The 22,202-nt window shown below is 42.9% G+C and overlaps 1 protein-coding gene across 3 annotated transcripts in view; it reads left to right on the top strand.

Moving 5' to 3' along the window:
* The first annotated feature begins 1,857 nt into the window (after window positions 1-1,857).
* Window positions 1,858-22,202, top strand: part of tcf4 (transcription factor 4) — a 283,617-nt gene continuing 263,272 nt past the window's right edge. For 2 of the 3 annotated variants that reach the window (XM_079256444.1, XM_079256446.1), the window contains exons 1-3: window positions 1,858-2,314; window positions 2,595-2,633; window positions 5,332-5,404. In XM_079256444.1, coding sequence (XP_079112570.1) covers window positions 2,228-2,314; window positions 2,595-2,633; window positions 5,332-5,404 — 199 coding nt within the window. In that variant the 5' untranslated portion in view covers window positions 1,858-2,227. The remainder of the gene's footprint in view (window positions 2,315-2,594; window positions 2,634-5,331; window positions 5,405-22,202) is intronic. The other variant, XM_079256445.1, reaches the window with a different exon arrangement.

The raw sequence follows: 22,202 nt of genomic DNA, 5'->3' as shown, positions 1-22,202 counted from the left end.
AGTTTAGCTTAGCTTAGCTTAGTTTAGTTTAGTTTAGATTAGTTTAGTTTTAGTTTATTTAGTTTTAGTTTAGTTTAGTTTAGTTTAGTTTAGTTTTAGTTTATTTAGTTTAGTTTAGTTTAGCTTAGCTTAGCTTAGCTTAGCTTAGTTTAGTTTAGCTTAGCTTAGTTTAATTTAGCTTAGTTTATTTAGTTTAGTTTAGTTTAACTTAGCTTAGTTTAGAATAGTTTAGTTTAGCTTAGTTTATTTAGTTTAGTTTAGTTTAGCTTAGCTTAGCTTAGTTTAGTTTACTTTAGCTTAGCTTAGCTTAGCTTAGCTTAGTTTAGTTTAGTTTAGTTAGGATCCCATTCTTCCTTGGGTCCGACACAACTATAACATCAAAAACAAAAACTTGTAAAAGTTACACAGCACATCAGCTCTTCTGTTCAGTCATGGAATACAAGTTATTTACATCATCAAATCCATCTCTACATCCATCTTTAAATGCATGCATTTCATGTCCATTCATGTTAGATGTATGTAGTTGTTTCCTTGCCTGCATTTGTCTCTTCGTTAACTCAGGATAAGAATCCCTTCATGCACACAGACGCCCCCGATCGCCTTCCTCAACATCCATCTTTACAATAAAACACACATTCAGGTTTTGATTTGTGCAAACTGAAGGTTTAAACTTTGCTCAACACCGTTTTTTGTGTTTTTTTCCCTCACATTTCTTCAGGATTAAAGACCTGAACTGATTAAAGCACAAAGTTTCAACGTGAGTTACGTTTTCTAAAAAACTTGGATGAAATGAAACGTTTTGTGTTTGAGCCTTTCAGAGTATTCTTTATGACGGAGGGTCAATAGGAAAGCTGCACATTTTCCAGTGTGAATATATAAATGCATCTTTTGCACCGTTCAGCAAACCATCCTCCCATGCAAGAATTTATACATCTGCAGTCACAGTTCATCTTTTAAGTGTTAAATGAATTTAAACTGGGCTGCAGGGAACAACAGGTCACTTTTAGTGGCATCAAATCAGCCTTTAAAACAGCCTTTATGCTTCCCTGTGTGTTTGCTTTTCTTCTCCCTCCTCCTTTTGAAGCTGCCTGTTCTCCTGAGAGAAATCCACACATGCAGGCTGTAATTTGCAACAAAAAACCCCAAAACAAAACAGGACACTGGCTTTATACCTGCAGGCTGTGGGCTGCACACAGCAGAGGGGAGTGTGGGGATGACTAAGTGTTTCCAGAGGAGGGTCCTGGTTCAGGTTGTAGTTTAGGAGGTGACCCATAGGGGGGTCATCATGCAGGTCAGGATCTGCACTTGTTTCAGTGCAACCTTTAACTGCAAACACAGATCCCAAAGTAGCTGAAAACATTATGAATGATTTACTTAAATAATGCAGAACAAGAGAAGAAGTTTATGTGTCTGATTCAAGTGTTTTCTGGAACAATTAAGGGAATTAATAGAAACCCAAACAGCCAATCAGAGGGCAGATTTTTCTTTCTAATGTATTTATTAAGTTTGCAGAAAGTCTCCTCTCCCAGCAGCAGCAGCAGCAGCAGATCTGCGTGGTGTGTGACGGCAGTGTAAGCTAGGTGGCCGTACGAACACACTTATCAGGCTAAGGCAGGCGCACGTGCGCTCAGGGGGACGCAGAGCAGCCGCAGCCGCGCGCAGGACGCCCTCCGCCCGGCCAGGAGCCGCGCTCAGCCCGCTCACAGGAAAACACACACTCTCTCACACACATACTTTTCCCCTCCTCCTTCCCGGAGAGTCGGCGTGTTTTTTATTTGTACCGCGCGCGCGAGCCTGACAGAGCCGCGCGGACGGACTGCGTGTCAGCGCGTGCAGCTCGGACTAGTTCGGCTTGGAGAGAAGGGGGGGAGAAACACGCGAGAGAAGGGAGGAAAAAAAAAAGCCTCCCGTTCTGCTCCTTTTATTTCCTGTCAGGTTTTTTTTTCTTCTTCTTCTGAATTATTTCCTGCCAAGAAGAGAAGCAGCAACCTGGACTCGAGCTTTCAGGTCCGAGGATGAAAACAAACTAAGATCCGCTTTTTTCCCCTTCTTTTTCTGGTTTTCTTTACTGGATTTATTTGTCTGTGGAGGAAGAAGCGAGCCGGGAGAGAGAAAGCAAGCCAAGCCGAGGTCCTCCAGCTCTCTGCTCTCCTCCCTCTGCCTCTCCATCCATCCCTCCTTCCAGCTCTCCTCTCCCCATCCATCTGCCTGTCTCCGTTGTGTTTCCATGTTTGTAGGTAAGATGCACCATCAGCAGCGGATGGCAGCTCTCGGAACAGACAAGGAGCTGAGTGACTTGCTGGATTTCAGCGCGGTAAGAACCTTCCTCATCTTTCCCACATTCACATAATAACTACATGTAAGCGCGAGCCGTCCTGAAATGTCAGATTTTTTGCACATTTTAAAAAGAAAAGAAGCCTTTCTTTGACTTTTGGAAGTATTTCCAGCAGAAGTTGTGCTGATGTAGAGTAACTTGCAGACAAGTCTGCGCCTATTCTCGGTTTTCTGCTGTTTTCATTTCTTTGCTTGTGTATGTGTGTGTGTGTGTGTGCAGAGAATTGTGATGCTGCATTAGTAATTTTGTTGTCTTATAGATGCCAAACAGCGATTTGAAAATGTTCCCAACATCCATGGTAGTATATCTCATTTTCAGTCCTTTTTTCCTCCCTTCATGTGTAGATTTGTTGCTTTTATTGCTTGTTTTTCTGCTCGTTTATAGAAAATGTTTGCTTTTATCCCTTATTGTTGTAGTTGTTTTTTACTTTTAAGCTGGAGAATCGCTGCTGTGTGTTGTGTAGAAAATCTTAGAATTGGAAAAAAAAATGTTTATTATTTTAAAATAAAAGGTTGATGTATAAAACGCTCGCGCGTGAAACACGAGCCTTTCAGAGCTGATAGGAGAGGTGGAGACAGAGGCCAGTCCCACTGTGGGCTTAATGCAGGAAAAAAAAAACCAAAAAAAACACGAGAACGTTTTAAAGTTTACTTATTTATTTCCGTGCAAAGAGCAGCTCGTGCCGTGAACTTGACGGACAGGAAGGAGGAACTCCATGTTTTCCTCCTTTTCCCGGCTCTCCTCCTCTGGGAGCAACTTTCAGCCAGGGGAGGAGGTGGGGACATTAATAAGACCCTAAAATGCAAGAGGAAAAGGGGGTTTACATTAATCTTATGATGAAACAGCATCCTGATATCAGCTGTTTGGATAAAAAGGAGCGTGATGCTGCGCGCGCGCGCGCGCGACGCAAACAGCGGAATGTCTCGTTTTTTACGCGCAGCGGCGAATAAAACGTTTCCAGATCCGGATCAGGACCGTCCAGAACAACTCACACACCAAATATAACACACTAAAACACACGTTTATAACGCAACATGTCAGATTTTTTTCTCCTCTTAGGAAGGAAGAAGCTTTAATAAAACAGCTGAGGCCTCCAAACACACTCTAAAGGAGCCTACATGCGCGTGACACAGAGCCAGGTCTGTGCACTTTGCTCTGTTTAATCACCACAGAGCCAAACCAGAAAGCACCTGTGCTACAAAGTGAATTCCTCCTAAATGCAGAGGGTCAAAGCAGATGTGTGTGTAGCCCAGCTGGGAGGAACTTTCCATCCACGTCTGCTGGTGAAACACTCTGGAAAAGAATTCATTCATGTTTACTGTAAATACTGGCAGCTTTTACACGTGTCCCAGAACAGTGGATCTGTGGACTGGAGCGCGGCTGCGACAGAGGGGATGTGCTCCTTCTGAAAAGGCTTCCAGTAACATAATTAAATGTGCAAATCGCCGCCACAAACACGCAGTTTGCTGATCTCTGCAGGATTATTTTACAGCTGTTAGGATGATCTAATATCGCAAGGAAGCTTCGAACAGCATCAGCGGATCCAGAACGTGCAGCCGGAGATGCAACAGATCCACGCAGGAAGCCGCTTTGCATCACGCCGACAGCGTCGTCGTGGAGATGATCTGACGGGAGGGAAAAGTGTTAAAACAAAGGAGGGCAGCAGCAGCGAGGAGCGTCCTCTCTGCTCCGTCCTCCGTCCTCATGCTAAGCCCAAACAGTCAGGCGGATTTCCAGCTGCTAACAAGCAGAATCACGTCGTTTATCCGCTAAAATATTCCTTTATTAGCGGCAGCTGGACGTGCCACACACACACACACACACAGCGTCAGGCCCAGCAGTGGCGTCTGCAGGGTTTCTGGTGTCCCGGTGGACATGAGGAGAGACAATGTAAACGCCTGAAGCTCAGAGCTTCACATGGAGTCTGTCTGTCCGTCCGTCAGCAGCATGTAGTGTGTAGAGCAGAAGGCAGCTAGTTCTGATGATGTCTGAGTCACATACGAAGAGCTTCACTCCAGAAAGAGCCGCCACACGTTTAGCAAGAGGAGCGGATGTGTTGCAGAAGAGTGTGTGTGTGTGTGTGTGTGTGTGATGGAGAGGGCTGGGTACGCGCCAAGAGGCATCAGAGAAGAGTCCAGTCATGGATCTGATCAGGAAGCTTCAGACAAATCCCAACGTTAAAAGTACAGAAGTACACTGAGCCGCGTTCCCGCGCTGAGGAAGAACCGATCCGTCGCGTCGGGAAGTAGAAGATGAGCGATTATCCGTTTCAGCGACCCGGTTAGCGTCCGTCCCCTACGACGTACGGTGGCCCTGAGGAGTCAAACGCCTTTGTTTGATACATTAGAGATTCTCCTGGTTTCCTTCTGCCTTTCCTGAGATGCTAGCCTGGACTGGAACTGGACTCTGGACCTGCTGGACCTCACCAGGACCGGAGGTCCGACTCCAGACTGTCCTGACCGTCCACACTGCAGGACTTTCTACTCCTGTCAGAACGTGACCCGGGTCCGGTGTGAAACTGGACCGTTCTGACGGAGGTCGTGTGAACCGACCTCCGTCGGATTCGTCCGTTCGTCCTTTTGCAGACATTCGCGTCTGATTCGTCCGTTCGTCCTTTTGCAGACATTTGCGTCTGATTCGTCCGTTCTTCGCGCCTTTCAGAGCAAATCTTCCGTAAATCTTCGGCGTTGCTACGGAAACGATCAGAACTTCTGCTTCGTTTATGCAACTTTAAAGAAACATGGAGAGAACTCAGGTGTTTGTCTCGCTGCGTTCAGGTTCAGGTTACAGTACCCAGTCCTGGTCACACACACACACACACACACACACACACGCACCGTCCTCCCAAAGCGAACGTGCCGGCTGAGAAAACGCTGGATCGGGACTGGAACCGCAGCGTTTTCAGGCCTTTTGGAGTGAAGCTCTTCTGGTTGCCGTAGAGATGTGTGTCATGTCTGCAGCGCTCAGAGGTAACGTCTGCTTTGTTTGTCTTGTAGATGTTTTCCCCTCCTGTTAGCAGTGGAAAGAACGGACCGACCTCCCTGGGGAGTGGACATTTCTCCGGCTCAAGTACGTCAGAAATCCCCTCCCCCCCGTCTCCCCTTCTCTTCCTTCTCCTCTCCCCTCTCAGCGCGTCTCCTCTGCACCTGCTCGCTGCTGCTTCGCTTGCTGTTTGAACATTTGTCTGTGGGTTACCATGTTCTCTACGTGCACATGGAGCTTTTCTGGATGTCTTTGACTTGAAAAATGGCACAAGGTTGTGTAAAAAGCCACAAAACCTCCTGAACGCTGCTGGTTTTCCTCCGAACCGTCAGCTAGCTCCGTGTTTCTGCCACATTCTCCTTTTTAGCTGCTGATTAAAAGAAGAAGAAATGTTTGTGTATTTGGGGTTTTGAGGCGCCGGTGCGGACGCCCCGTCCCGCTCGGCGCGTGCAGGTCGGGGGGGAAATGAGCCTCTTTAAGGTGATGTGACGAGTTTCTGTGCATCCAGTTTGTTTTTCAGTGGCTGAGTTTCATTCCTGATGGAGACTTCCTGTTTTTCTGATTTGCTGCTCATTCTTTCCTGCCTGTGTGTGTGTTTGTGTGTGTGTGTGTTGTAGAGATCAGTGGCTGTACATAACAGTACAAAGTTTTTCACTTGGAAACGTGGATTTTGACATTTCTGATCCAGTCTTGATGGTTTAGTTGGAGCTGGAGTGGAGTTTCATGGTCCCAGAAAGATGGCCAGTGTGTCTGGAAACCAGTAACAGACCAGTGTGAGTCTGCAGCTCCGGGAGGTGTTGCTGACTGGTTGCATTATTAGTTCATTTGTCTCTTTCGCTGCAGTTTCTGACGCATCTCCCGTCTTTAGTTACTGTATCCGTTAAAGCAGCATTTAGCGTGAAATCTGCGAGTTCTGCAAGATGTTTTGAGGAAACATGGACAGAAAGTCTGGATTTGATCTCTTCACTGGTCTTTATATCAGGTTTTAGTTGTTTCACAGTCCGTGAAACGACATCCTGACTCTCCCAAGTCCTTCAGTGTGTTTACATGATGCCTGATGGGAAAAACTGACTTTTAAAACACATACAGTTGTGCTCATTTGTCTTCATCCCCTTTCATTAAAGAAAAGGCTGAATTTACAACAGTCACTCAAATAACTGGAGACTTAAAAAAGAAACAATAACTAAAAAATTTGCAAAAATATAATTTTGTAATGTAAGACACTATTTTTACATTTAATTGAGTTGAAGAAAAAAACAAACAAACAAACAAATTGTTCCTGGACTAATTAGAGCACTTTTCTGTTGAACAGTGGGACAAAATACCTGTCAACAGGTGCAGAAGTCTGACTGAGAGGAACAGAAAACACCTGACTGGAGCGGAAACATTAAAGGATTGTTACACTAAATATTACTTAATGACTGATGGAATATGTAATAAATTATCTTATTTGTTTGCTTTTTAAAAAAAAATATTTCTATTGAACCAGAATTAGAAAATAATGTAATGATTTTCATAAAATTTTTATTTATTATTACTTTATTCAGTTTCAGCTTATTTTACAGGCAGCTGTGTTTTTTTCTTTCTTTAATGAATAAATATGAACACAGCTGTAGCTCTGTTGGTCTGGCTGAAACTCATGAAACTGATTGTATTGATTAAACTAGAGTCAAACAGGGTCTGTTTGGTGGTTAAAATCCCAGTTTGCAGTTTGTAGACGTCTACCTGCTACATTATCAGGTCCACCTTGCAGGTTGGACCCCATTTTCCTTCAGAACCGCTTTAATTCTCAGTTTCATGGATCCAATAAGGTGGAAACGTTCCTCAGAGATTTTGCTCCATGTTGACATGAAGCATGAATCTCCCGTTCCACCACGTCCCAAAGCTGCTCTGCTGGATGGAGATCTGGTGACTGTGGAGGCCGTTGGAGGACAGTGAACTCATCGTCATGGTGATGTGAGCTTTGTGACATGGTGCATCATCCTGCTGGAAGTTTCCATCAGAAGATGCTACACTGTGCTCAGAAAGGGATGGACATGGTCAGCAGCAGGACTCAGGGAGGCTGTGCTGGTTAAACCAGGTCATGTTGGTACTAAGGGGACCAAACATCCCCAGGAACCAGTTCTTACTGGACTTCCTGTTGTCTTTCCATCATCTCCAACCAGTCTGTCCATTCTCCTCTGACCTCAACCAGACGCTCTGGTCCAGACATCTGCTGCTCGCTGGATGTTTTCTCTTCTTCAGACCTTCTCTGGAAACACTGGAGATGGTTGTGTGTGAAAATCCCAGTAAACACTCAGACCAGCAACCATGCTGCGTTTAAAGTCCCTTAAATCTCCTTTCTTCTCAGTTTGTTACATGACTGTGTGTGCTGAGATGCTGCTTCGTGATTGGCTGATGAGATATTTGAGTTAGAAGCAGGAGAAAAGATGAACTTGTCTCCCTGTGCGAGCGTCAGTCCCTTCAGGTTGTTGAGATACTGATGGTTTTTCTGAATGAAGGTGATTGGCCAGCATGGAGGCGTACACTTGGTTTTTTATCTCTGTAACGTCTGACAGGATGAACAGGATATGGAAAAAGGAAAATGGAATAGACTGAAACGGTCTGCCGATGCCCCAACGTCTCATATCTTTATAGTTTTGTCTTTCTGTATAACATAGTAAAATAACATGGAAGCTAGCAGCGTTAGAAACTGCAGGTCATGTGTCAACCTGCAGGTGTGCAAAGCATCGTCAGAGAATCTTAGATCTGTATCAACAAACAAAACAGCTGGAGTGCAGTGAAATGAGCTGTACTGAGGAGCTCAGTGATGTCGGACCTGACTGACCTCCTCTGGACGGATACTGGGACAACCATAATGGCCCAATTACCTGGTCAGGTTAAGCTATAACTGCAGATGCAAGCAAACTCATTCACTGTTGCGGCAAACATGCTGCATGTGCATGCTGCTGCATGTGCATGTGCATGTGCATGTGCATGTGCATGTGCAGCCCTACTAGACTGTAACCAGATAGCACGTCTCTTAACGTAGATATTAGAAAGTTCTTTATTGGATCTTTCCTAAAAAGCTTTGAACTTCCTGTTGATGGTTTCTGTGGAAGATGATAAAAAAACGCGACTCTTCAGTAAATTTATTTAGAAAAACCTCCAGATTGAGTTGATCGTCTTAAAACAACAAATCCGGCGTGTTTAGGACAACGGCGCTGCCCGGAGTTTTATTCTGAGCAATAATGAAATATACAGTTAGACAGTTATCAGTCCATTCCTGTCACTAATACACACTAACACACACTAATACACACTGATACACACTAACACACACTAATACACACTGATACACACTGATACACACTAACACACTAATACACAATAACACACACTAATACACACTAATACACACTGATACACACTAACACACACTAACACACACTAATACACACTAACACACACTAATACACACTGATACACACTAACACACACTAATACACACTAATACACACTAATACACACTAACACACAATAACACACAGTAATACATACTAATACACACTAACACACAATAACACACAGTAATACATACTAACACACACTAATGCACACTAATACACACTAACACACAGTAATACACACTAACACACACTAATACACAATAACACACAGTAACACACACTAATACACAATAACACACACTAATACACACTAATACACACTAACACACACTAACACACACTAATACACAATAACACACAGTAATACACAATAACACACAGTAATACACACTAATACACACTAACACACAGTAATACACACTAACACACACTAATGCACACTAATACACACTAACACACAGTAATACACACTAACACACACTAATACACACTAACACACAGTAATACACACTAACACACACTAATACACAATAACACACAGTAATACACAATAACACACAGTAATACACACTAACACACACTAATACACACTAATACACACTAACACACACTAATACACACTAATATACAATAACACACAGTAATACACAATAACACACAGTAATACACACTAACACACACTAATACACACTAACACACAGTAATACACACTAACACACACTAACACACACTAATACACACTAACACACAGTAATACACACTAACACACAGTAATACACACTAACACACAGTAATACACACTAACACACACTAATACACACTAATACACACTAACACACAGTAATACACACGAATACATCCATAAAGGAATAAATGCATTTTCATGACATTTATCAGATATATTCCTGGAGTTGTTGTTGCCCTGCAGCATTCAGAGGCTGAAGCTTGTTCCATCCTACAGGAGAAACGAGAACTTTTTTCTTGAGAAGAAAATGACGTCATTTTGTTCTTGTGGACGTGTTTGAAGACAGTTCTGAACCCATCGGGCTGGCCGAACTTTTTTCTTGCGGGGCTCCGAGAAGTATCGTGTGATTGGTCGGACATGTGAGGTGGGCGTGGTTAACACGGAGAAAGCAGGAAGCGGAGTTGCCTCTTCCGCGTTTTTACTGTTGCAGGTAAAACGGATTGTTTTGATAAAACAGCTGATCGAGGTGGTGAGAAAGTACGAACATTTTTACACGTAGCATTAAAACACTCGGACCCAGCCATGTGCACGACCCGCCCTGCCGCGGACGAAGTTGCTTGTTAAATATGAAACTAGAAAAGCACTCGGAAACCTCCGCAAAGCACGATGTTAAAGAATCCTTTCAAATAATTCCTGGATCCAAACGGTGATCCGGATCACCACCAGAATTTAATCTGTTCTTCATTTTCACATTTCTAACAACTCTTGAAACTTTTATAAAAATCCGTCGTAACCTTTTGAGTTATCTTAAACACAAAGACGGCGGGAAAAACATGACCTGGTGGAGGTAACAACCGGGTTCATCGCACATAAAGCAGACATCTCCCCCCACAGTGACCCCTCCCCGCTGCAGACGTACTTCTCCTGGAGTGTTGAACAAGCTTGAGAAACGGCACGTTTTTCTCCGGACCCTGCGATGCTTTGCAGCAACACTTCGCTTTATGGCACCATGCCACAAGCTAGCACACCGCCTGTTTTAAATACTCATAAAGGCGGCTTCATAAAAAAACAAACAAAAAAAAAAACCCAAAGAACATTATGAGAGGAAGAGAAACACACGTCTGCAACCGACTGACTTTTACTGTCCGGACAGATCTCAGAGAAGAGACAGGATGAAGAAGAATTCGCCGTCATTTCTGGAGGCACAAACAGCTGATTCCTGAGGTAGAACGACTCCACAGCAAGCTACAAGTTGACGTAAACGGTGAAGCAGCTCCGGCTTCCTGCTCCTGACTGTAACTGTAACGTTTCCATGCTGCGTCGTTCCTTCTGCGATCAGGTCGTCGTCCTGCTGTTTCCTCCTCCGTCCCGTGTTCAGCAGCCTCCTCAGCTTCAGCCTCCAGCGCATGCAGGTTGTTCTCGTTGGCTCGGCTCATGTCGTCTGCCTCTGAACGCTGCTCGGAAGCCATTTTGTTTGTTGGCTGGAACACAGAGAGACGGCGAGGCATTGCCTTTGTTTACGGCTTCATTGTGTGCTTGTTGTTTGTGCTTTGTTGTGTTGGTGATGCCGTGCATACAAATGGAAGAAACTGTGTGATTTCAGCAGCACAAACACCAACATGAAGGAGGATTGAAAATGTGTAGCTGCCGTTCGGCCTGAGGATCGCTACCGATGCATATCTTCATGTTGGGATTGTTGCTTTTCTCGCCATACATGGTTGTTTCACACACATACACTCGCCCTTCTGCACACACGACTGTTTTCCATGCACACACATCTGAACATCCTCATGCACGAGATGACTGACACACACACATGCTCCGCTCACCCCTGCTGTGGCTTTCTGCAGGCCTCGGCATTTTGATGAGCCTGGTGCTGTTTGTGAATGCAGCTAATTAGAACTCTATAGATCTACACAGCCTAGAGAGCAGCCGTTTGCAAAGGCTGGGGCGCGGCCGGAGACTGGGACGGGCTCGTGCCAAGCGGGGTCGCTTTGCTTTCGGTTTCGCAGCCTCGACTCTGGTTTGCATGTCGCCGATGAAGACGTTTCTTCAAGCAGGTGGCAGTTGTGGCTTTTTTAGGTCCAACTGCAGCTTAACCTTTTGTTTACATTCAATTCACTTTTTACTTGTCGGAGTTTTTCAGTAGGGGTGGAAAAATCGAATCGAAAAATCGAAAAATCGAAAATCTGGAATTTTTTTTTGCTTCCCAATTTTAAAATTGATTTTTTTGTTTTTTTTTTCAAACAAATAAAAATAATCCATAATAAAATTTTTTGTCTGTGATGGACTGGCGAGCTGTCCAGGGTGTACCCTGCCTGTCGCCCAAAGCCAGCCGGGATAGGCTCCAGCTTCCCCGCGACCCTGAATTGGATTAAGCGGTTTAGAAAATGAATGAATGAATAAAATTTTTGTCATTTTTGTTGTTTTTATTGATCTTTTTACTTGTCTTCTTGGGCGTTATAGCAGCAGAATGGTGGTACGGCTACTGTGTTGTTGTTCCCAATTGAAATCAAGAAAAATGACGACCAAAAAGAAAGTTTTATAAATTTTTTTTTTTTGCTTTTAATCTACTAGAATTAGCAATATCGAAGAATTGTGAGAATTGCAAGTTAAATCAAATTGAATCGGGACAAAAGCATATCGCCCTATTTTTCAGTAATGGCAGAAATGAGTTTAAAGCCTTGTAGAGGGAAGGGTTTCTCCTGCAGCGTGAAGCATTTTCATGCCGCCAGCTTCTGCCTGAGAGGACATGCTAACACATCGCGCTGTTAGTTTCCTATTTAGTCACCTGTGTTAAAGACGTGTTACGTAACTTTCTGACCCTAAAACTTTGTGTCCCGGACTTGTTTGATGACACAGTGACATCTATCATGTATCCTGAGGCTCAGAAACCAACACGATACAACTTTTCCATCCGTGATGCGGCGTGACGTTAGCGTAGCTTTGAACCGGCTGTTTTAAACACGCAATGTCGCTGATTCAGCAAAGAAATACAAGAAGATTAAAATAGACAAAACAAGAGTCACTGTAAGATGGTCTTCTGCTGGCTGGAGAGAGCTAACAGGTCAGGTGGGATGGAAGATGGATGCCGAGGTGGCCGTCGATGGGGGGCGCGTGGCGGGACAATGGAAAAGTTTGGTAGCGTGTCTTTAATAGCTGAGCTTTTCAGCAGGATGTTGCTGTGTTGTGTCTTTGGTCTGCAGAGCTACATGTTTTCCAGTTGAGACTGCTTTTCTCCAGTTCGTCTCCAGTAACATCAGATGGTTTCTTCATAGTTTTTCTAGATGGGATTCTAACCTTCGGGCTCAGCTGATTCCATCTTACTTAGGCAAAATGAAGGAGAAGCTCTGAGAGATGGGATCCACTCTGAACCTTTACATTATACCTCACTTTGTCTGCCATCAGAGCTGCTGTTGATTTTTCTGCTGGGTGCTTCACCTTGTCGTTTCCTCACTTTACCTCACAGCGGTTGTAAATGACTTCACTTTGGTTTCCTGAAGAGGTCTAAGAGGTCTTTGTCTCTGCGTGTTTCTTATTACCCCCGCCACGGTGGACTCCATGTATCCGGCTGCGTTGGTTTGTCTTTTGGTTTGTTTGCAACATCACTAAAAGTTATGGTTGATTTTTATAACATTTTCAGGAAATCTTATGAATTAAATTAGAAGAAAGGGATTACATTTTTGGGATTTCAAGGTATTCTTAACTATGTGGCTAATTTTTCTGTTTCTAACTAAAAAAAAACCTGCCCACAAACAGAAAATGACCATGGTTTGGCAGAGGTCCCTTTGGAAAGGCCGTTAGCATGCACGCTAAGAAAAGTCCATGAAGACAAGGCCGATTGTACCGAGAAAATGTGAAGGAATTTTATATTAAAACTTTTCACAGTAACTGATTTTTTTAATTACATTTTTTTATCTGTGCATGTTGGAAATGAAAAGTTCGTCTCAAACACATCTGAAGTCCTGTGTTCATCTGAGTTAAGTTTTACTACTTAATTTTTGTCTACGTTAGCATAACTTCCGTGTCTTAATGACAGAGGCTGTCCTGTTCACCAAGTGTGCAAGGCTCATGGGAAATTTGACCTTTTCTCAGTATTTCCCTGTAAATTTCAGTGATGTGCGTTACTGCTGTCATGTTTATGTTTGGACCCTGCAGAGGGGATGTTCTGGTCTGTTTGACTGGTAACGTTTGAACAGTACGCGAGGTGACCGCGCCACCACCGCTACCGCTGATCCACGTGTTTTACCATCAAATGTTTGGCTCCAGACCAACAAGAAAGAAGAACCAAAGTGGTTCAACTGGGAGTTAAAATAATGCTGGAGAAGAGATGAATTCAGTCACATGATACCGATCCAGTAAATATTTGATCTTGGTTGTCGTTGTGCTGTAAGAGGCTGTCAGATGTGGATTTACAAAGCTAAGGGTTCAGTTTCTGCTAGCATGTTACCATCCAGTTTGTCAGATTGGACAACTTGAGAAATTCACGTCACGTTGTGGTGGACAGTGATGGCGACCATGGCGACCAGGTGCTGCTTCAGAACAGAACAGTCGTGTATCGAGAAGAAAGTTGCTTTCCAAACGACTTGCTCAGGATGGGAGATTGAGTTATGAATTGGCTTTCATTATGTTTCCTCTCTGTCTGTAAAGCGTCTTGAGATGGCATTGCCGTCATTTTGAGTTTGTTGCAAAATGACTAAAGTTGATGCCCATGAAAATGAAACACGATGGTCATGAAGGATTCTTTGTTGTTCATCTTTGAAGAATTTTCTGAATCCTTGAATGTCTGTTGCTGCGTTTCCACGTTTTTTTTTTTTCACAAAATGAAATAAAAGTTGTTGACAAATGTGACTTGCAGGCGTTTCATGCACTAGCTGTAGTTCTTGTAAAATCCCGTTCAGTGAGACTCCGCTGTGATGAGGACGGCGATACAAGATGTTTATTTTTCTGTCTTCATCAAGAAAGATGTGAAGCAGAAGCCATCTTTACTTGACGTTGTCATGTGACCCTCTTTGACACGTCCAGTGATTTGTAGATGTGAAAAAGTGTTTCCGTTACACCTTTGTGGCATATTTCTATATCAATACATCATAAAAACCACCTCATGATCATTTTTATTTTTATCTCAGAGGGGTTTTTGTAATTTCCCTGTTTCCATTACTGTTATTTTCACTGTGAGATTTAGGTTTTGAGCCGTTCTGGCTGACAGAAACACAGTTACTTTGGTCGAAGCATCACAGATATGCTGTTTTTCAGCCACGTTTCTGCACCTTGTGTGCATTCTGGCCCGTTTCAGGGAGGAGAATGAGCCACCTGCCTACATTTCACCCCTTCCAAAGAACTTTCGGGACCTAAATTGTCAGCTTTCACATTTGAAGCATGTTGTAGAGTTGATGAAAGCCTCCAGTAAAAAGCCTGAGAGCTCACACCAGCACGCACGGCAAACCCAGATCACGTACTTGATCAGCGAGTTTATGCTCCCATGTTCATCATCAGTTGGTTTCTTTCTGCGTTAAGTGACTGCTGGTGAAAATTGCACGTTAAAAGCAAAGCAAAACAGAAGCGCAGAAGAGTTTTGACTTCTTCCTTCCAGGTTACGGTGAATGCGATGTGGATTTAGGGACGAGATGAGGAGGCTGGATGTCTGAACAGAAGGAAGCAAATCTGCAACGCTCAATAAATCCCATATTTACAGAACTCAGCCGCCCCAAAGAAAGTACCAGGGTTGTGTTTCCTCTCAGATTTTCTATTGGCAGTGACTTCAGACTCCTAAATATATACCCTCCAGCACAATACAGAAACAATTGAATAAATCCATGGCACTCCTTTGCTGTGCAGTGATGGGGTAGCTGTACATCCACCTGCTTCTGTGGATTCCTAAATTACCATTAAAGGAAAAAAATCTGAGCTGCTGCATAAGAAATGTTGTAAAAATCTGCAATTTAAAGGTGCTTAGAGGCTGATGAGCTGGGAAAATAGCACAGCAGTGAAAACACCAGTTCTGTAGGCAGCAGTAAAGATTTTTAACCTTTCACAAATCATTTCCTAAAATGAGAAATCCGTATTTCCATCAGTCTGTCCGAGACATTTCTGCACATTTGAGGTTTTGCTGATGGGCTTTAAATGAAATCCCCCCTGGTTACATCTTCGTCTCCTGCAAAGGTTTCTATGTATTTAACTGGAAAATCATCATGATCACCAACTGCTTCATCTTGTCTCATTTTAATGCAACCAAATGTGCTTTTTTTCCAGCTTTTCTGCACATGTGATCTATCTTTGTGAAGCAATGAATCCAACCAAAAGCCTTTAGCTGCTGGGATTATCTGCATCTTGTTTAACGTGAGAATTTATTGGCTTGTTTTTTATTCAGGCGGTGTAGAAGTTTGTCCATACAGAGACAGAACATGGTGAAATACAAAACCAGGGTGATTTAAATCCACTTTGCATGTTATCTCATGCAGGTTTATAGACAGATGTCAAAAATGAAATTTACTGACAGTTTAATGGGTTTTTTTTTTTTTTTAAAGGCTGCTGATTGTCTAAAGAAACCAAAGGATGAGGGGAAAAAACAAAGTTTGGAGCAAAAATCCGCCGCTGTCTCGACACAGAGACGGAGGATAAAAACAAACGGAATGCTTTTGATCCCACAGAGTGACATTTCTTTCCTTGGCGTGTCGTTCTGGCCTGATTGAATTCTCTAACACACATTTTTCTGAATGCATTTAGCTCCTTTAAAGCCCTCCCTGCGTTCCATGTAAAGCCTTGTATTTCTGGCCAGAAATTCACCTCCAAACACAAAAAGCATGGAAGCATAAATGCGGCGCGGTCTCGGCTGACATGCACAGCCCACGGTCATCACCAACCAGGAAGTGGATTAGGTGTTTTTAATTATTGAGAGATTTTGCCGTCGTTGTTGTTTATTTTGGGATCATCCCTGGAAAGATAAAGCACACTTCAAACTCTGTGTGTGTTTCTAATCTCCTCCTGGATGAAGCCGTTGAGCCAGCGAGCGGCTTCACTCTGCCTGTCAGAACCGCCACCGCCGCTCGCCTATTTCAGGTTTTGGCTGCTCTCTGTGTTCTCCTCTTTATTTATACGTAAAAATGCCATTAGAAGCCCTCAGATTCGCTGTTTGTCTCCTTGTCACTGGTTTTGGAAGGGCATTCATGTGTGTGTGTGTGTGTGTGTTTGAGGGGCAGTGTGTAAATATGCATGTATGTTTACAGCAGAATGACTGCCAAGCATGAAATGTGAGAAATTTGAAGAATTTGTTTACTTATTTATATATTTTTGATTAAATTGTGTATGAACAGTAAATATGTGGGCAGACGTGTGTCTGTGTGTGTGTGTGTGTGTGTGTGTGTGTGTGTGTGTGTTGCGGGAAGGCGGGGGGGATGGAGAGGACAGCCCATCAACCTCGTTGCCATGGAAGTTAAAGTTGGCATGAAAATGTAGAAGAAATGTTTCCAAAAAGGCAGAAATGCGACAGAAAAATGAAAGGAATGATTAGAATAACGGAGAGGAAAGAAGAGAAACGTATAAAAGATGAAGGGAGGAGAGGAAGAAACGCGGAGGGGAGGAAGACAAGACAACGGGAAGGAAAAGAAAGTGCAAATGAAAATTACAACGATCAGCAGAAATGGAAGGAAGGAAAGAATAAAGGATTATATTTTGGAAAAAGAGGAAAGAAATGAACTTTTAGAAAAATATAGGAACAAATAAGGAACAGTAAGGGAATAAAATTAGGCTGAAAAGGAAGAATATGTTAAAATAATGAAGAAAAAACATAATAAATACAAGAAAAGAGAATAAAAGTTGACAAAACAGAAGTTAATGTGCAGGAAAGCAACAAATAAACGAATAAATAGCCTGTAAATACTCATTCTGTCTTCAGTAGAAGCAGAATGATTCACTTCTTTTTAATGGACACTCGTTCAATAAATCCAGCGTTTTTTTGGGAAAAAAGGTGGAATTAATAAAAATACTTTAAGCTGAATTAACATAAAAATACATGAAACATTTTTCATTTTCCATTGAAAGACGACAAATTAGAAGTAATTCACCAAATCCAACTTTTTATTCCTTTAATAAGTTTAAATGACTTTTTTTCTTATTTGGTTGAAGAGTCACAACAATCAAATCAAACTTTATTTATAAAACAATATATAACACCCTTCCCCTAACCCCCGTACCAAAATAAAACTACCTTCAGGTTTCTGTGTGTGTGTGTGTGTGTGTGTGTGTGTGTGTGTGTGTGCAGCTCAGGTGCAGCTCTACCTGCTGATACGTCAGCGGTTTTATCCCACAACGCAGCTACACCTCATTCCTGCTGATTAGGCCTGAAAGAACAACTCTGATTCATTCATTTAAGTCCATGAACTTAAAATCACTTAAATTTACTTCAATCTGCTCAGATTTATTCAGCAAAGGGTTCCAGTTAAATCAAGTTTCTGACTAAAACTCTGACTTCAGATGACGTGAAGGGGAGACGTGAAGGAAAGGCAGGAAAAAATAAAGAAGAAGAGACAATAAGATATTGACTGAAAGGGGAAATGATTCCAGGAAACGAGTGAGAATGAAAAAGGTTGATGGAGAAACTGATGGAAGGCAAAGGAATGATGGGAAACACAATCATAAAAATCAAAACAGGGTGAAGAAATGCAGAAAAAAGGCTGAATGGAAAAATCTGGTGAGAAAACCAGAAGCTTTTTGCTTCTGACTGAAGAAAGAAACGTTCAGATCATCGTTTATATGGTCTGTTAAAGCAGCATCCACCGGCTGAAACAGAAAGTAACCGTCAGAGACGTCCATCAGTCCGTCGGTCTTCCTGATCCACAGCAGATCCAACATGAGACGTAGCTTCAGGTGAAACCTAAAAACCTCCATCCAGGTGGTCTTTCAGACTTTTCAGTAAACTGGAGCTGAGACGGAAGCAGGACAAAGAAGTTTCCACTTAAGAAATTCACTAAATTACTGTTTTCCTTATTTTACCGGATTCTCTGATGGTAAAAAAGTTGAATAAAATAATGAACATTTGGGGAAATATTTCCAAATCAAGAAGCTTTCCAGCATTTTACTTCATGTTTCCCATTCCAGTGCTCCCTCTGCTTGCAGAGCCGGCCGCCAGCGTCATGCTTTAGCAGCGACACGAGGTAAAGGCAGCGACAGCCCCGATGGCGTGCAGGATTTTTGTTCCTCTAATTGGCATAGCTTATTAAGTCACAGTTCAGAGCGGAGCAGAAAGGGGGTGCTTTAATAATATCCCCTCTCCCGTTTGATTTGATGCACTTGTACTGAGGCAGATAACGCGCTTCAGCGCGGCGAGTGACGCCCCCACCGCCACCCTCTTGTCTTTATTCAGTCAAATCTGCCTCCGTTACGCCCGTCACTCAAAAACACCCCGGCTGATCGCTTTCAAAATAGAGATGGAGAGCAGGAGCCAGTTGCTTAATACCTCACCCTCCCACCTTTCCTCTGACTCAGAGGCTGGGAAATTGTCTCGTTTTCCCCGGCAAGGCGATGCAGAGCAACTCACAAAAACACCCAGCCATGCTCTTAATTGTGGTGCGGATTAGGGATTAATAAGCGTTTTTAGCTATAATGGCAAATATTATTAGCCCCATTTGCTTTTCTAATGCTAATAATGACTCCGCTAATAATGGCAGTGATTTCAAGGTTAGCGCCTGTGAGAACTCGGCATGGATTTGTGTGTTTTCTCTTTTCCTTTCTTCTTCTCAAAGCTCAGGAGATTGACGCGCCGCTTGCTTCGGCGGGCCGACTCGCTACCAAGTCGGAGCTCCATATGTTTTCCCAGAAGATGATGCTGAGCTGCGCTGAGCTGTTGAGTTTAGCTTTTTATTTCCCACGTCGGACTGGTAAACTGTTATCTGTCAGTACTTTATACGGTAAAAGAAGAGCTGTAAGTTGCCTGTTGTGTTCTGTTTGAGGTCTTTTAGTTAAGTTAGTTGGTAAATCAGGCTTTGTTTAAAGAGGATGATGCATGGGATGATCTAGATCTCAGAATTTGGCTCTAAGGCTACGTTCAGACTGAAGGGCTTGCTGCTCATGCTTTGCGAAATCCGAATTTCTTGAAAGTCCGTTCACATTTCCGATCAGATGTGACTTGTATGTGATCTCCTGTATGAACCTCATGTGAGTGAGCGTGCGTGTGGCGTCTTTGTGTTTGCTGAAGTAAATATAAATGGCAGCAGCGCATTTGCTATTTTAAACGTTTTGTCCAACCGTAAAAGTTAAAATAAAGTTTAAAGTTTTTTCCAACTGTAGCCACGACATCGTGAACGGGTTTGTTTTAAGGAGACGTTTACGGAAGAGGAAAGTAAAAGTTTTGGTCTTTGTGGAGCTGTGGCAGCAACAACTGTAGAGAGAAACGTTTGGGTACGGAGTCGCAGTCAGGATCGGTGGCAGAGTTATCTGAGCGCATTTACGATAGAGTTCATAAACAACAAACGCAGAATAATGACGTTTGTCGCGTGTCGTATTAATGCGACCTGACCGTTCAGACTGAAGTCTCATGGTGAAAGATCGGATACATATTTAGGACCACATATCCAAGCGGCCTGGGTCGCATTTGGAAATATCTGATCTGTGTCGTTCAAACTGTTAAGAAAAGATCGGTTACATGTCGCATAGGGGCTCAAACATCGGATTTAAGCCACTTCAGCCTGTAGTGTGAACGTAGCCTAAATGAACCTTTAAAGTTTCAGTCTTGGTTTGTAATAGTGTCACTTTTAGGTTCGCTCACTTTCTGTTGCTTTGACCCAGTTAAGTCGTCTACTTTTGGTTTACTTTAACCCAAATTTAGTCGGGTTTTCGGCTCGGGTTTACTTATTTTTCCCCACTTTGAACCATTCACATCATTTTAAGGTCAAATTTGAACTTTTTTAACACATTTGCATGACTTCTTGTTGCCCATTTTGTGTCTCTGTCATGTTTTTCCCAATAAAAATTGTGTTTGCTTTAAGTTGTTTCCCAAGACTTTAGTGATTTGACTGTGGCTAGATGCACCCGTCATTTAAAAGAATGAAGAAACTGTGGTTAAGTTTAGTTTCTCTGGCAGAAAGCAGGAGATCACCAGCAGTGCTATGCTGCTTCGTGAAGTACTTTCTAATATGCAGAGTTAAAGGTGGTCAAAGTGCCAGTTTTTAATTGCTGGGCTTCATTTGCTGTTGGCTGTGTGAACATTTTTAGCAGCATCTGTTGTACACCTGCAAACGGTTACCTGCCTCATATGTTTGCTTAACGTACAAACCAGTTATTAACTGTGGAGGGTAGTTTCAGAGGACAAACAGGAAAATAAACAAATGTTTTATAAACTTTGCCATTTGGTGAATAAACTTTATTCCTCAATAAACTTCTACTTTCTCTCCTGTTTGTAGAAGTCCAGTGACAGTTATAGTTTACGTTTAATTAATGAGAAACAGATTTAGCTGCCATTTTATCAGGTCCATCTTGCAGGTACCAGTTTGGATACCATTTTCCTTCAGAACCGCTTTAATTCTTGGCATCATGGATCCAACAAGGTGGAAACATTCCTCAGAGATTTAGCTCCATATTGACATGAAGCATCACAGTTGCTGCACATCATGATGAGAATCTCCCGTTCCACCACATCCCAAAGCTGCTCTGCTGGATGTAGATCTGGTGACTGTGGAGGCCGTTGGAGGACAGTGAACTCATCGTCATGGTGATGTGAGCTTTGTGACATGGTGCATCATCCTGCTGGAAGTTTCCATAAGAAGATGCTACACTGTGCTCAGAAAGGGATGGACATGGTCAGCAGCAGGACTCAGGTCGGCTGTGCTGGTTAAACCAGGTCATGTTGGGACTAAGGGGACCAAAGTGGGACAAGAAAACCTCCCCCCACCATTCCAGCAGCAGCAGCCTGAAGCGTTGATCCTGACGGCAGGATGGATCCATGTTGTCATGATGTTTCCAGCAGATTCTGATCCTACCATGTGAATGTGGAGCTGAACTGGAGACTCATCAGACCAGCAACGTTTCTCCATCTTCTATTGTCCAGTTCTGGTGAGTCTGTGTGAATTGTAGCCTCAGTTTCCTGTTCTTACTGACAGGAGGAAACCCGCTGTGGTCTTCTGCTGCTGGAGACCATCTGCTTCCAGGCTGGACGTGTTGTGTGTTCAGACATGATGTTCTGGTGGGAACCAGTGCTTACTGGACTTCCTGTTGTCTTTCCATCATCTCCAACCAGTCTGTCCATTCTCCTCTGACCTCTGACACCAACCAGACATTCTGGTCCAGACAACTGCTGCTCGCTGGATGTTTTCTCTTCTTCAGACCTTCTCTGGAAACACTGGAGATGGTTGTGTGTGAAAATCCCAGTAAACACTCAGACCAGCAACCATGCTGCGTTTAAAGTCACGTAAATCTCCTTTCTTCCTCATTCTGATGCTCAGATTGAACTTCAGCAAGTTGTCTTCATCACTTTTACACGACTAGGTAAGCTGTGACAAGTATTGGAAGGTACTATTCTGATCCAAATCCCTTAACTACTGCAGCAATAAGTTTATGTTGAAAGCTATGATGGAGAAACCTTTTTAACTCGTTTTTGATAAATTTACCTTTACTATTATTATTATTATTATTACTACTATTATGATTATTATTATTAATATTATTATTATCTGCCTTTACTTAAAGACTGGATTAACACTGATTCAGTGTGTTGCCGCTGCACAGCGGGCATATCTCACTCATGAAACTGTGGCAGCAATCAGTCCAGGACTCAACACCATGATCATCATGATTGAATTGGCCACAGTTTCAGATGAAA

The sequence above is a fragment of the Telmatherina bonti genome (assembly GCF_933228915.1).
Source record: "Telmatherina bonti genome assembly, chromosome: 17".
NCBI lineage: Eukaryota > Metazoa > Chordata > Actinopteri > Atheriniformes > Telmatherinidae > Telmatherina > Telmatherina bonti.
Note: the sequence above shows the minus strand (reverse complement) of the source record. Positions and strands in the feature narration are given on the sequence as shown.